This window comes from Balaenoptera musculus, chromosome X (assembly GCF_009873245.2).
Source record: "Balaenoptera musculus isolate JJ_BM4_2016_0621 chromosome X, mBalMus1.pri.v3, whole genome shotgun sequence".
Taxonomy (NCBI): domain Eukaryota; kingdom Metazoa; phylum Chordata; class Mammalia; order Artiodactyla; family Balaenopteridae; genus Balaenoptera; species Balaenoptera musculus.
In genome coordinates, this window is record NC_045806.1 from 15,346,442 (window position 1) to 15,363,080 (window position 16,639).

Genomic DNA, 16,639 nt, shown 5'->3' on the forward strand with positions numbered 1-16,639 from the left:
CCCACTTTTAGAGCTCAGTGGATCAATAAGATGAAGGAGGTAGGTGAGATGGAAAAGGGGACCATGTGTTTTCCATTGGGTCGAGGCACAACAATATAGACAGAATAGCAACTAGTGCTGAAGTTTCTACATGCAACACCCTGAGCATAGGGTTTGGCTAAAGCATAAATTTGTTTTGTAGTTTAAATCTGTGCTGATGCCACCAGTTCCAATAGATGGAGACCGTGCTACTGAGAAGGAAAATAAAGTGGGTACAACCAGTACAGCTCGGGGAATCAGAACAAATGGATCCCTTTCTGAACAATTAACAAAGCATGAATGGGACCAGGTAAGTAATCAAACTGTTCACTAAAGTGGCAGTGAAGATGCAGCATAGATGATGTTGTTCTAATAATATATAAAAAGTGACTTACCTTTCTAAGCAGATCATATCCTTCTCTCTAAATTCATTACTATATTTTTAATAGCTTAATTGAAATATCATTCAAATACCGTATTTAAATGGTATTTAAAGTACATAATTCATTGGGTTTGTTATATTCACGGTGTTGTACAACTATCCCCACAATCTAATTTTAGAACATTTTCATACCTGAAAAAGGTACTTCACATACCTATTACCAGTCACTTCCCATTCTCTCCCCACCCCCGACCACCATCCCTGCACACTTAGACCACCACTAATCTCCTTTTTAAAAAAAAAAAATTATTTATTTATTTGGTCATACTGGGTCTTAGTTGCAGCAGGCGGGCTCCTTAGTTGTGGCACGTGGGCTCCTTAGTTGTGGCACATGGGCCCCTTAGTTGCAGCCGGCAGTCTTCTTAGTTGTGGCATGCGGACTCTTAGTTGTGACATGCATGTGGGATCTAGTCCCCTGACCAGGGACCAAACCCGGGCCCCCTGCACTGGGAGCGCGGAGTCCTATCCACTGCGCCACCAGGGAAGTCCCACCACTAATCTCCTTTTGGTCTTAATAGATTTCTCTATTCTGGACATATTATAGAAATGGACTCATACAGTATGTGATCTTTTGTCTCTGGCTCCTTTTACTCAGTCACAGTAAAAGAAGTGCTTTTGCTTTGTGCTTTTGGTGTTGTATCTAAGAAGCCATCGCCTAACCCCAAATCATAAAGATTTATTTCTATGTTTTCCTCTGAGAGTTTTATAGTTTTAGTTCTTATGTCTAGGTGTCTGATCCATTTTGAGTTAATTTTTATGTATGGTGTGAGGTAGGTGTGCAAATTGATTTTATTGCATGTGGATATCCAATTATCGCAGCACCATTTGTTAAAAAGACTTCCTCTCCTTGAATTTTCTTGACACCCTTACGAAAAATCAATTGATCGTAAATATGAAAGTTTATTTCTAGACTCTTAATTCTATTCCATGATCTATATGTCTGTCCTTTTATCAGTACTACACAGTTTTGATTACTATAGCTTTGTAGAAAGTTTTGAAACTAGGAAGTGTGAGTTCTCCACCTTTATTCTTTTTCAAGATTATTTTGATTATTCTGGGTCCCTTGAATTTCCATATGAACTTTAGAATCAGCTTGTCAATTTCTACCAAAAAAGAGCTGGGATTTTGGTAGGGATTGCCTTGAATCCGTGGATCGATTTAGTTACTATTGCAATCTTAACAATATTATATCTTTAATTTCATGAAGGTGGGATGTCTTTCCATTTGTTTAGATCTTTAATTTCAGCAGTGTTTTGTAATCACTGTACAGTGAGGCACTTGTTAAAGTTATTCCTAGTTTATTCCCAAATATTTTTGATGCTATTATAAATAGAATTGTTTTCTTAATTGCATTTTGGATTGTTCATTTCTGGTATATATTGACTTTTGTATACTGTAGACTTTTTGTATACTGTTCACAATACTCATGTTGTGAACCTTGATAAACTTGTTTGTTCATTCTAATGGTTTTTAGTGGATTCCTTGGGACTTTGTATAAACAAGAGAATGTTATCTGTGAATAAAGATAGTTTTGCTTCTTCCTTTCCAATCAGGCAGCCTTTTATTTCTTTTTCTTGCTTCATTGCCCTGTCTAGAACCTCTAGTACAGTGTTGAAAAATAGAAGTGGTGAGAGTAGACATCATTGTCTAATTCCTAATATTAGGGGGAAGCATTCAGTCTTTCCCATTAAGTATATTAGCTGTTTGTTTGTATATTAGCTGCCCTTCATCAGATTGAGGAATTTCTCTTCTGTGCCTACTTTCTTGAGTGTTTTTACCATGAAAGAGTGTTCGACTTTGTCAGTGCTTTTCGGTATCTATTAGGATGATCATGTATTGTTTGTCCTTTATTCTACTAATGTGGTGTATTACATTGGTTGATTTGCGATATTAAACCAACCTTACATTTCTGGGATAAATCCCACTTGGTCATGGTGTATAATCCATTTTGTATGTTTCTGGTTTCACTTTGATACTTTTCGAGGCCTTTTTCTTTGTAGGCAATTTAAAAATTACTAATTCAGTCTTCTTTCTTGCTATAGTTCTATTCAGATTTTCTACTTCTTCTTGAGTAGTTTGTATCTTGGTATCCTTGATAGCTTGTGTCTTCCTTGAAATTTGTCCATTTCATCTAATTTATCTAATTTGTTGGCCTAAAGTTGTTTGTAATATATACATATATGTGAAATATATATATATTAAAAAAATTTTTTTTTAATTTCTGCAAGGTTGGTAGTGATGTCTCCTCTTTCATTTCTGATTTTAGTAATTTGAGTCTCTTTTTTTCTTGGTGGGTCTTGCTAAGGTTTGTCAATTTTATTGGTCTTTTCAAAGAATCAACTTTTGGTTTTATTGACTTTTCTCTATTGTTTTTTATTCTCTCCTTCACTTATTTCTGCTCTAATCTTTATTATTTCCTTGCTTCTGATTTAGATTTATTTTGCTCTTCTTTTTCTAGTTTCCTAAGGTGAGAGGTAGTGTCATTGATTTGAACTCTTTTTCCTTTGCTAATGAAGCTGTAAGTTTCCCTTAAGTACTGCTTTAGCTCCATCTTGTAAGTTTTGCTGTGTTGTGCTTTAGTTTTCAATCATCTCAAAGTATTTTCTAATTTCTCTTGTGATTTCTTCTTTAACCTATATGTTTTTTAGGAATATGTTGTTTAATTTCTGTATATTTGTGCATTTCCCATATTTCCTTCTCTTAATTATTTCTGCTTGAATTCAATTGTGGTTGGAGACCATACTTAGCATGATTTAAATCCTTTTAAAACTTATTGAGGCTTTTTTTTTTTAATGCTCTAGCATATGGTCTATCTTGGAAAATGCTCCATGTGCTCTTGAGAAGAAAATGTATTCTGATCTCATTCAGTGAAGTGTTATATATATATAGCTGTGTTTTAATATAATATTTATAATAATTGGTTTGAAATCCTTGTCTGCTAAGTCAACTTCTAATCCCCTCAAAGGCAATTTCAATTGTCTGCTTATTTTCCCCTGTATGTGTGTGTGGTTTTTTTTTTTTTTTGCATGTCTTGTAATTTTTTGTTGAAAACTGGATATTTTAGGTAATATAGTAACTCTAATTATTTCCATGCTCCTCTGGGGCTTGTTATTATTTGCTTTCTTGCTCATTTATTTGTTTAGTGGCTTCTCTGGACTAGTTTGGTGAAATCTATTCCTTCTCAGGGTGTAGCTTCTGATGTCATGCCTCACAGAGTGCTGCCTTGGGCATGCACACAGTTTCCCTACCAGGGATGGTTGTAGCTTTAGCTAGGCTTTCTTCAACTATCTCTTTCCCTGATTTCCCCTTTAAGCTTTGGCTCATCTGCCTCTTTTTGTATCAGACACAGCTATTAGCCTTCACTAATTGCTAGCTGATTGCGCTATTGTTTTTAATAATGCCCTGGGGCTCACAAATAGCTTCACAATCTGATCCCATTAAAGTTGGACTCCTTTGCAGGGGGAGGGTGTTGACAATCTTCAAGGCTTATTCTGGCCTTAAGAAGGTTCTTTCTCATCTATTCCTTTCCCTGATTCTATCAATTAAACTTCTAGCTGAACTACTCTTGCTACTAGTATTATGAAACCACTAGCCTTTTTCTAATTGCTTACCCCCAAGAAGCCTTCATTTCTTGATTCTGTACCCTTATACCTTGATTGCTGAAAATGTTGAACTAATGTGATTTCTTTTCTTTTTTTTTTTTTCTTTTCTGGCTGTGCCACGTGGCATATGAGATCTTAGTTCCCTGATCAGGGATTGAACCCGCGCCCCCTACATTGGAAGCGTGGAGTCTTAACCACTGGACTGCCAGGGAAGTCCCTAAAATGTGATTTCTGATGTAAAATAATCTCTAATCAATGAGGAGAAAGAGAGGCAGGAGGATAGAGAGGGAGAGGAAGAGGTAATAAGAGAGAAATAGAATTCATCACTGGCTTGTGCATTCAAAGTATTTAAAAATCAAAGAAGTATAAGAGGCATCCTATAGCAAGTAGGAAAAGATGCCTCCTTAAATTTTGATATCCAAATTCCAAAGACCAAAGGTTATAGTGAATAAAAAGGATGATGTCAAAAAGATTGGAGTTGCACAAGAAGAAAATCAGGGAGTCTGGAAGCTTGGATGAGTTAGAATTGTAGAGAGATGGAGCCTTAAGAAGTGGGAGGGAGGAAACTGGTGGTCATTATTCTGTAATAGAACCTCCCCTCACCCCAACAATGTAGGTGAGGCATCTTACAGACTCAGTGTACATGACTGGAGCTGGCGCAGGGTAAAATTGACCAGAATCTCATTCCCAATATTTTAATAATTTCAGTTGTACCTTTAATTCTCTTTCCTCATATCCTGGTACATCATGGACATGCACACTTTAGTTAGCTAGAGTTGAAATTTCCAGATAAAAACAGATTTCACAATTACTTTATTTCTTAATATCTGTGAGCTGTGTTGCAGTAAAGATCGTAGGCTATTTGTTCCATACTCATGGAAGTGCATGATTCTTGGCAGAGCACTGTAATTTAAATTTTATCTTATATTCCCTGAGATGTGGGGGATGTATGTATTCATAGCTGAGTCATCGTATAGAGACAAGCGTGACCTCTTCCTTCAGGACAGACTTGAAACAACAAAGAGGCCAGAAAGGTTTAAAAAATAATTTTAATTATTTATGTCCTGAGTGACTCTCTTCTCTTAATCCACTTAACAAGTAAAATTTATTGAGTACCTGCTATGTGTCAGGCACTGTTCTAAGCTTTTGAGAAAGTAAGTGACCTAAGATCTATTCCCTCATGGAGTTTATGTTTTAGGGGGAGGAGCTAAGTAATATGTATATATGAAGTTATATTATTTATATAATATTACATATATAATTATATAACAATAACAAGTAACTATGTTAAGTGAGAAGTTCTATGGAAAAAATTAAAACTAGAGCAAGGTTAGGGGAAACAGAGAACTGGAGGTAGGGGACAGAGTTGCAATTTTAAATAGGGTAGTCAGCTTCATTGAGAAGGCTCCCAAGAGTGAAATGGCTTTTTTGTAGTCACTTGGCTAGTCACTGAATGATAGAGCAGGATTTGATCCCAGGTCTGACTTTAATGCCCATGCTCTTTTTCTGAAGGGAAAGATGACTTAAGAGTGATAGGAGATCTCAAGAAAGTAATGAACTACTCTAGTCTCCCCTCATCCAATGAGGCGATGGGTAGGCAAGGAGTAGGCATCTAAAGCCATCTAGGTACCCGGCTGGAAGGTTTGGGCTGAGCACAGCTTTTAAGACGACATGTTCAAAAGCTGGAAGGAGGACACATAACTAAGGGAAAATACAAAAGTGAATCTACAGTATTAGTGTCTTAGAAGAGAAGCATTTAGATACATCTTTCAGAGCTATTATCTCTCCCCAAAAGCATACTTTTGAAAACTGGATTACTTAAAACTGTAGGCAAGCATGGGACACTTGCAGGATTTATTTCGGATTTAGAAGGTGTAAAGGCTGAGACACAAATAGATTTTTGTTGACCAGGTCATACAAAAGTTGTCATTCAATAAAAACCTTTCCAATCTTTGGTTTGAAAATTTTCAGGAAGGAATGTTGTAAATACTTATTCTTTCATGCACTCCCAAAGGCCCTTGCATTTCAGTGGAGAGGATGTTGTTGAGAGGAAAGAGATTGTCTCTGCTGAGGAATTTGTTTCACCAACAAAGTGACTTTTATAGCATTTTTTTGTTTGTGAGCCTCAGAATTAAATCTATATTGTGGTCACAGTCTCTATAAAGTTTATGAATGAATGAATTCTGGACAGAGAAAAGAAATGCAGAACTCATTGAATGGATGGTTCTGAAGAAGCTCACTTCTATAAAATTGATACCCCTTATGACCTTGAACCAAAGAAAAATGAATGTTAGCTATATCTTCCTCATTTCATTGAGGAGTCAGCTAAGGCCCGAATAGGTTCCATGTTGACATAGGTGACACTTGAAGAGCTAACTCCATGGCCAGTGCTTATTCTAGTTTAACAGGGTCCCATCATATGTACATTTAATTTATGTAAATTTCAAGTATATACATATGGCAAAAAGGAGAAAAAAGTGTAAAATTTTAGTTTCATATAATTTATCATATGTTCTACATTATCACATACATAAAATATTCACACATCCATATGTCTGTATAGGGTTTTATATACAAAATCATGTATACTGTGCTTTAAGAGTAATTTAGAAGGTTTTCCTGGGGTAATTTTGGCTGTAAATGACTTGCATCTCATGTAGGAATTTAAAAGTTAATCCCCTCCTTATAAAACACGCTTCCTTGTGTTCCATGTTTTCTCCTTCATTATACTAAAGGTCAGATCATGTCTCCCAGACATGAATTCATGGTGTAAGATTCAGATATGGCTCAGTTTCAAATGCAAGTGTTATTTTCATCATAATCACCAGCAAAGTAAATGGGTTCTATTATATTTATTTGTAGGGTAGGGTTGTGCCAGTGTTGGAATTCAGTGGGGGAGAAAGGAGAATCCTGATCTGAATCTTCTTAGGTGGTTTTAATTCTCACTTCAGTCAATCATCAAAAAATCAATCATCTGCAAGTGTCCGGAATGTGCCTGGTGCACAGTTTCTCCAGTTCTGATGAGGTGCTTAGCATTCCAGAGAAGTTCTCCTACCAGTTCTGTTCTCTCCACCTCACTGTCTTTCCCCTCACTTATTTCTAGCTCCCCTTCAATACCAGACCTATAAATGGGTGTACAGTCAGGTTTAGTGGGACAACCATTTCTGGTCTTTTTAAGATCTGATTTGGACCCACTAGAATAACTGCACAACTTAAAATACATGCTTCTTCATGCCCTTCAAAGAAACATGTGGAAAATACAGTCTATTAGACTATGAAAAATTAGAAAATAAAGTCTGTTAGAACTTTGAGATACTTCACAAGTCATCTGGCCCAAACCTCTGATTTTAAAGAAAGTAAGACCCAAAGACTTTTCTCAAGGTTGCATAGCTTTAGCTACAAAGCTAGTTTTTCACACTACTGCTGAAGCTCCCATAGGAGATGTTTGAATAAAGAAACATTATATGTAGATCGGAGCTACAAACAGGGAGCCCCCAATTTTTTATGAAAAAATTCTTAGAAACTTGGGTCTTCAGTCCTGAGCATCATGCAGCCTGCACTTGCCTCTTTCATCCCCACAAGGAAATGTTATGCTAAAAACATACTTGTGGAAAACCAGTCAATGGCTAAATGTACTGCTGAAGCTGAGAATGTGCTTATCAAGGGGGGCAAAAAGTGAAGGAGATGCTTTACAAGATATTCTTGGATGAACAGTTGCCTATATTTGTGATGGGGAAAAGGCTTTATCATGCTATGTACTCAACAGGAAAAAAACCAGGGCCAAAACCATAGCTGGGAGACTTACCTTATCTCTTTGAACATATTAAAAACACCAAGTGCCTGTATGTTCACTGTGGGGAGCTACTTTCTCCTTTGAACATGGCAGTGAAGTTCTTTTTAAGAGAAAAGACCCTGTAGGTTAAGCAATTGTGAAGCAATTGCGATGGAATTAAAAAAAAAAAGAAAAAGAAAAAGCCCAAGGGCTGATCCTTCATGGTTACTAAGTATTGCTACATTGGTTATTGGGGATGGGTAGAAAGGGATTGTGGTGGCTATGGGCATTCAAATTATTCTGGAAAAGATTCATGGAGGAGATGAGTGTGAACAGTTTTGAAGGAGGAATGAGAAATAGTGAGACTTTGGGATAACTTGGGATAATATTTCTGGAAAAGAAGTTGGAATCTAGAAAGATAAACTCTCACTTCGAAGTGGCAGCCTAATCTGATTTGTTGTTCCAAGGTTATCGACATTCTGTGGAGTGATCCCAGAGGCAAAAGAGGCTGTTACCCAAATACAAGTCGAGGAGGGGGCTGCTATTTTGGACCAGACATTACCTCCAGGATTCTTAATAAATACCGGTTGAAGATGCTTATTAGGTCTCATGAATGTAAGCCCGAAGGGTATGAAATTTGCCATGATGGGAAGGTAAGCTAACAGTGTTGGTGACATCATCACAGACATCCTTCCCCCAAGCCTAGTCTTTCTTCACAGGATGTGTCTGACCTCAAAGCCCATGGGAAAATGTCTTCCCTAGGCCCAAAACAGAACTCCATGCTTTGGTAGACAGAAACAGGAGACTGTTGGGTTCACAGAGGTTGTTTCAAGGGGCCTCACTGTCCCTCACCCTAAGAGATATTTGGTTTATTTCTCCGATCTTCCCTAATCCCAGAGATAGAAACTCTGACACATGGCACTAAGTACACACACAGAAAGGCTTTGTTCTGTGCTAATCACAAGGCAAATCTCCAGTAGTGGGGTTAAGAATGTACTTATCCTCACTGAGCACAGAAAGGCAGCAGTGAATCCAGTTTGCTCTCTTTCACCTTTTGCACTTTCCCTGTGCAGAGCAGAACCACAAAACATACTTCTCTTCTATTCACTGAATAGGTGAGCTCTAGCAAGTCCCTGGCTGTGGGCAGTTTCGCTGCGGCCACTAAAATGGAATGCGTTGTGCTTCTCGGTGGTGTCTGATAGGCTAGAGAGGCGAGGCCTGAGGAGCTGGTTTCTGGTCCCAGGTTGTCCTGGGCTGCCCCCTTTTCTCGTAGTGAACAGCAATAATTAAAAAGGAATACCAAATTGCATGGCCTTTCCTTCTATCTCAACACTTTCACTTTTCCCAACTCTTTTAGTTCATTGGAGGCTCATACTGACATTGCGAGATGGTAAGGCAAGTATTATTTAGGGTTTATTTGTAATAAGAAAACGGGGAGAAAATAGCAGTGGTTTGTCTGAAGTGACCTGCTCATTAGGGCAGGACTGGGCCTAAACCAGCTTTCCTGTCACTGACAAGTATTACCCTCCCAAGGCTCCCCATCCTCCACCACGCCCCCAAGGCTGGTTCCTTCCCGACAGAGTGGTCATGGTCCCTTATCTAGCCACTATTTCTCTGCCCTTAGAGCACTGGTTTTGTGGGGGGCCCTGAACCCTCTAAATCAGTCAGCTATAGACAAAAGAAAAGGACTGTGATACTAGACAAGTTTTATTTTGAATGGTCAAATATCACAAGGAAAGAAAATAAAGGCTTTACCCCCTTGGAAAATTAGAATTTACAAAACTGAACATTAAGGAGGATTGTAAGATACAGAACTGAAACTGTACACAAGATTGCAAGGCCATGCACTGTGGGGATGAGTGGCTAGAAGTTAGTGCTCCTGGAGACAGTGATTTAAAAGCCTTGTTTCTCTTCAATGGAATCACAGGAAATCCCATCAGACTTGGATGATTTGTATGGATTTTGAACTTTGATTTTTGCTTTTTAAGAATTGAGCTGTTTCTGACTTTATTGAAGGACCTTTTGAGAACTAACTCTATGTGAACCTGACACTCTTTCTCTTTAACCAGGTTATTACTGTATTTTCTGCATCTAATTATTATGAAGAAGGTAGCAATCGAGGAGCTTACATCAGAGTGAGTTCTGGTACGCCCCCCCGATTTTTCCAGTACCAAATGACTAGCGCAACGTGCTTGAGGCCTCTTTACCAAAGGTGTGTATACTCTAAGGAGATTTTTGAGCTCTGGTACTAGTGACCAAGTAGAACCAGTCCAGAGTGACTAAGAGCAGCCATGGGAGTGAAGAAAATGGCTTACTCGTTACTCATTGGTATAAACAAAATGGAAATAATTCCAGAAGCCAAGTGGTGAATGCGCTCATATTTGAAACCAAGAGCAGCAGTTTTCAGTGTATACATCTCTTTAGATGGATAAAGCAATCAGCATCCACAAACAGTCCCTAATTGAATATAAGGAAAAGAAAGTCTCTGCACCCACCCAGTCCTGTAACCTCCAGCCTTCTCTGCCCCAGACAGCCCAGTCTGCTCTTGCCTCTTTGTCTCTTCTCTACCCAGAAGTGTATATGACTGAGTTGAGTATGTGTCTCTGTGTGATGGCATTCATAGCTTATCTCCCTTTCCTCCCTTTGACATTATCTTTTTAATATTTTGTATATTATAGAATGAATATGTTTATTGTTAACAAGTGAGACAAAACAAAGATGTATAAAGAAAATGTTAATGATCTTCTCTCCCAGTACTTCTCAGCAATTCTTTTCCCCAGAGGCAACTGAAATTAATAGCCTAGAGAGGATCCTTCCGCCCTCTTCTCCTTGCTCCTACAAAAATAGACAAGCAATTACTCATTCGTTGAATTAAAAAAATGTTGAGCACCTACTATGTGTCAGACACTGTTCTAGGCACAGATGATATTGAAATAAACAAAATAGGCAAAAGTCTTTTCCCTCATCAAAGCATATCCCTGTGGGAGGAGAAAGGCAGTAAACAACATACATACATTTTTTTTTTATAACAAAGATAGAATCACACTGCACAGTCTATTCTGCAACTGACTCTTTCCCTAAAGATTATATCGTGAACATTACTCCAAGTTCATACATATAGACCTAACTCATTCTTTTTGGTAGATGTATAATATTCTGTAGTATATGTATACCGTAACAATTATGGATAGCTAAATCGTATTCAACTGATGGCCATCCAGATTGGTTCTAGGGTTTTGTACTTAAAAGCAATACTATAACAAACATTCCTCTGTGTGTGTGTGTGTGTCTGTCTGTCTGTCTGTCTGTCTGTACATATATATATATATATACACATATCCATAAGTTTTTAGTGCTTTTTTTTTTACATAAGATTTCAAAATATATGATTTATAATGTTTAAAATTTTGCTAGATACTCCAAAAGAGTTATAACAATTAACAATCTGGAAAACAACATATTAATTTCTCCACATCCTCATTAGTCTCATAAGTTATTACCCTTCTTAATTTTTGCCAAGCTGATAGATAAAAATGATAAATCTCATTGTTTTAATTAGCATTTTTTAGACAGCTGAGTTTACCCATCTTATATTTTTGAACATTGCATTTTCTTTTCTTTGAATTTCCTGTTTATAATATTCCCCTATTTTATATTGGGCTGTTTGTCATTTTCTGATAAATTTTTAGGAATTCTTTGCATAGGAGGGATAGAGGATTTTTATGGGCATGATGCATATATTTTGTTGGTGTCTTGATTTTGCTTTATTCTATGAAATCACATTTTATAATTTCATTATAACTTTTGGATTTTCCCCTTCGGTAGAAAAATGTCTCCACATAAATTTTATACACACACACACACACATATATATATATTACATATATATATGTAATTTATTTTAACAGCTTTGTTGAAAGTTTACCAAGTTAAAGTATACAATTCAATGATATTTGGTATATTTACAGAGTTGTGTAACATCACCATAAACTAATTTTTGAACATTTGTTCCATCCTAAAAAGAAAACTTATATCCATTAGTAGTCACTCATCATTATCACCTCCCCATCCCTGGCCACCACCCCCCCATCACAACTCTAGTTAACCACTAATCTACTTTCTGTCCCTATAGATTTGCCTATTCTGGACATGTCATGTAAATAGGATTACACAATATGTGGTCTTTTGTGACTAGCTTCTTTTTCTTAGCACAGTGCTTTTGAGGTTCATTCATGTTGTAACATGTATCAGTACTTCAGTCCTTTTAATGGCTGAATAACATTCCATTGTATCAATAGACCTCATTTTCTTTGTCCATTTATCAGCTAATAGAAATGTGGGTTGTTTCCACTTTTTGGCTACTATGAATAATGTTGTTTTGAACGTTGGTGGACAGGGTTTTGTGTATACATTTGTTTTCATTTCTCTTGGGTATATACCTGAAAGTGGAATTGCTGGATTATATAGTAACGCTTATGTTTAACATTTTGAGGAACTTGCAAGCTTTTTTCCCAAGGGGATGCACAATTTTACATTCCCACCAGCAATGTATGAAGATTCCAATTTCTCCACATCCTTGACAACCCTTGTTATAATCTGTCTTTTTGATTATAGCCATCTTAGTGGATGTGAGGTAGGATCTCTTGGTTTTGATTTACATTTCCCTCATGACCAATGACTTTGAGGATCTTTTCATGTTCTTATTGGGCATTTGTATATCTTCTTTAGTGAAATGTCTCTTTCAGATCCTTTTTCCATTTTTAATTGAGTTACTACTCTTTTTATTATTGCATTATAAGAGTTATTCATATATCCTATATTCATGTCACTTATTAGATATATGATTTGCAAATAGTCTCTTCCATTCTATGGGATGTCTTTTCACTTTCTTGATGTTATTATTTGCAGCACAAAAGTTTTTAATTTTGATGAAATCCAATATATCTGTTTTCTCTTTTCTGCTTGTGATGGGGTATCTAAGAACCAACTGCCTAAGTCAAAGTCATGAGGCTTTATTCCTATGTTTTCTTCCGAGAATTTTATAGATTAAGTTCTTATATTTGGATATCTGATCCATTTTGAGTTAATTTTTGTGTATAGTGTGAGGTAAGGGTCCAACCTTATTCTTTAAAATGTGGATATTCAATTGTCCCAGCAACATCAGTGGGAAAGACTATCCTTCCCCGATTTGACTGTCTTGGCACACTTGTCAAAAATCAATTGGCCATAAAGGTATGGGTTTATTTCTCAACTTTAAGTTGTACTCCATTGACCTGTATGACTGTCGTAATGTGAGTAACACCCTGACTTGATTACTATAGCTTTTTGGTAAGTTTGAAATTGGGAAAGGTGAGTTGAATTTGAGTCTTCTTTTTTAAGATTGTTTTCCATGTGAATGTTAGAATCAGCTTGTCAACTTCTGCAAAAATGCCCACTGGGATTTTGATAGGGATTATTTTGAATCTGTAATATCAATTTGGGGCTATTGCCATTTTAACAATATTAAATCTTCCAGTCCATATTGTTCTATTTATTTTGATCTTTAATTTCCTTGAAAAATATTTTGTGCTTTTCAGTGTGCAAGTCTTGGACTTCTTTTGTTAAATTCATTTCTAAGTGTTTTATTCTTTCTGGTGTTGTAGTAAGTAGGATTGTTTTCTTTTCTTTTTTTTAATTTTTAAATTTAATTTTATTTATTTTTTTATACAGCAGGTTCTTATTAGTCATCAATTTTATACACATCAGTGTATACATGTCAATCCCAATCGCCCAATTCATCACACCACCATCCCCACCCCCCCGCCGCGGCTTTCCCCCCTTGGTGTCCATACGTTTGTTCTCTACATCTGTGTCTCAGCTTCTGCCCTGCAAACCGGTTCATCTGTACCATTTTTCTAGGTTCCACGTACATGCGTTAATATACGATATTCGTTTTTCTCTTTCTGACTTACTTCACTCTGTATGACAGTCTCTACATCCATCCACGTCTCAACAAATGACTCAGTTTCGTTCCTTTTTATGGAATATTCCTTTTTATTCCTTTTTATGGAATATTCCATTGTATATATGTACCACATCTTCTTTGTCCATTCGTCTATCGATGGGCATTTAGGTTGCTTCCATGACCTGGCTACTGTAAATAGTGCTGCAATGGACATTCGGGTGCATGTGTCTTTTTGAATTATGGTTTTCTCAGGGTATATGCCCAGTTGTGGGATTGCTGGGTCATATGGTAGTTCTAGTTTTAGTTCTTTAAGGAACCTCCATACTGTTCTCCATAGTGGCTATATCAATTTACATTCCCACCAACAGTGCAAGAGGGTTCCCTTTTCTCCACACCCTCTCCAGCATTTCTTGTTTGTAGATGTTCTGATGATGCCCATTCTAACTGGTGTGAGGTGATACCTCATTGTAGTTCTGATTTGCATTTCTCTAATAATTAGTGATGTTGAGCAGCTTTTCATGTGCTTCCTGGCCATCTGTATGTCTGCTTTGGAGAAATGTCTATTTAGGTCTTCTGCCCATTTTGGGATTGGGTTGTTTGTTTCTTTAATTTTGAGCCGCATGAGCTGTTTATATATTTTGGAGATTAATCCTTTGTTGATTCATTTGCAAATATTTTCTCCCATTCCGAGGGTTGTCTTTTCGTCTTGTTTATGCTTTCCTTTGCTGTGCAACAGCTTTTAAGTTTCATTAGGTCCCATTTGTTTATTTTTGTTTTTATTTCCATTACTCTAGGAGGTGGATCAAAAAAGATCTTGCTGTGATTTATGTCAAAGAGTGTTCTTCCTATGTTTTCCTCTAAGAGTTTTATAGTGTCTGGTCTTACATTTAGGTCTCGAATCCATTTTGAGTTTATTTTTGTGTATGGCGTTAGGGAGTATTCTAATTTCATTCTTTTACATGTAGCTGTCCAGTTTTCCGAGCACCACTTATTGAAGAGACTGTCTTTTCTCCATTGTATATCCTTGCCTCCTTTGTCATAGATTAGTTGACCATAGGTGTGTGGGTTTATCTCTGGGCTTTCTATCTTGTTCCATTGACCTATGTTTCTGTTTTTGTGCCAGTACCATATTGTCTTGATTACTGTAGCTTTGTAGTATAGTCTGAAGTCAGGGAGTCTGATTCCTCCAGCTCTGTTTTTTTCCCTCAAGACCGCTTGGGCTATTCGGGGTCTTTTGTGTCTCCATACAAATTTTAAGATTTTTTGTTCTAGTTCTGTAAAAAATGCATTAGTAATTTGATAGGGATTGCATTGAATCTGTAGGTTGCTTTGGGTAGTATAGTCATTTTCACAATATTGATTCTTCCAATCCAAGAACATGGTATATCTCTCCATCTGTTGGTATCATCGTTAATTTCTTTCATCAGTGTCTTATAGTTTTCTGCATACAGGTCTTTTGTCTCCCTAGGTAGGTTTATTCCTAGGTATTTTTTTGTTGTGGTGGTTGCAATGGTAAATGGGAGTGTTTCCTTAATTTCTCTTTCAGATTTTTCATCATTAGTATATAGGAAAGCAAGAGATTTCTGTGCATTAATTTTGTATCCTGCAACTTTACCAAATTCATTGATTAGCTCTAGTAGTTTTCTGGCGGCATCTTTAGGATTCTCTATGTATAGTATCATGTCATCTGCAGACAGTGACAGTTTTACTTCTTCTTTTCCAATTTGTATTCCTTTTATTTCTTTTTTTCTCTGATTGCCGTGGCTAGGACTTCCAAAACTACGTTGAATAATAGTGGCGAGAGTGGACATGCTTGTCTTGTTCCTGATCTTAGAGGAAATGCTTTCAGTTTTTCACCATTGAGAAGGATGTTTGCTGTGGGTTTGTCATATATGGCCTTTATTATGTTGAGGCAGGTTCCCTCTATGCCCACTTTCTGGAGAGTTTTTATCATAAATGGGTGTTGAATTTTGTCGAAAGCTTTTTCTGCATCTATTGAGATGATCTATGGTTTTTCTTTTTCAATTTGTTAATACGGTGTATCACATGGATTGATTTGCGTATACTGAAGAATCCGTGTATCCCTGGGGTAAATCCCACTTGATCATGGTGTATGATCCTTTTAATGTGTTGTTGGATTCTGTTTGCTAGTATTTTGTTGAGGATTTTTGCATCTATATTCATCAGTGATATTGGTCTGTAATTTTCTTTTTTTGTAGTATCTTTGTCTGGTTGTGGTATCAGGGTGATGGTGGCCTCATAGAATGAGTTTCGGAGTGTTCCTTCCTCTGCAATTTTCTGGAAGAGTTTGAGAAGGATGGGTGTTAGCTCTTCTCTAAATGTTTGATAGAATCCACCCGTGAAGCCATCTGGTCCTGGACTTTTGTTTGTTGGAAGATTTTTAATCACAGTTTCAATTTCATTACTTGTGATTGGTCTGTTCATATTTTCTATTTCTTCCTGGTTCAGTCTTGGAAGGTTATACCTTTCTAAGAATTTGTCCATTTCTTCCAGGTTGTCCATTTTATTGGCATAGAGTTGCTGGTAGTAGTCTCTTAGGATGCTTTGTATTTCTGCGGTGTCTGTTGTAACTTCTCCTTTTTCATTTCTAATTTTATTGATTTGAGTCCTCTCCCTCTTTTTCTTGATGAGCCTGGCTAATGGTTTATCAATTTTGTTTAAAAAACCAGCTTTTAGTTTTATTGATCTTTGCTTTTGTTTTCCTTGTTTCTATTTCATTTATTTCTGCTCTGATCTTTATGATATCTTTTCTTCTGCTAACTTTGGGTTTTGTTTGTTCTTCTTTCTCTAGTTCCTTTAGGTGTAAGGTTAGATTGTTTATTTAAGATTTTTCTTGTTTC

The 16,639-nt window shown here is 36.8% G+C and overlaps 1 protein-coding gene across 7 annotated transcripts in view; it reads left to right on the forward strand.

The window, feature by feature from the left end:
- Positions 1–16,639, forward strand: part of PPEF1 (protein phosphatase with EF-hand domain 1) — a 147,223-nt gene that overhangs the window by 115,074 nt on the left and 15,510 nt on the right. For 6 of the 7 annotated variants that reach the window (XM_036841022.1, XM_036841025.1, XM_036841023.1 and 3 more), the window contains 3 exons: positions 182–328; positions 8,302–8,487; positions 9,904–10,046. In XM_036841022.1, the coding sequence (XP_036696917.1) occupies positions 182–328; positions 8,302–8,487; positions 9,904–10,046 (476 nt within the window). The remainder of the gene's footprint in view (positions 1–181; positions 329–8,301; positions 8,488–9,903; positions 10,047–16,639) is intronic. The other variant, XM_036841027.1, reaches the window with a different exon arrangement.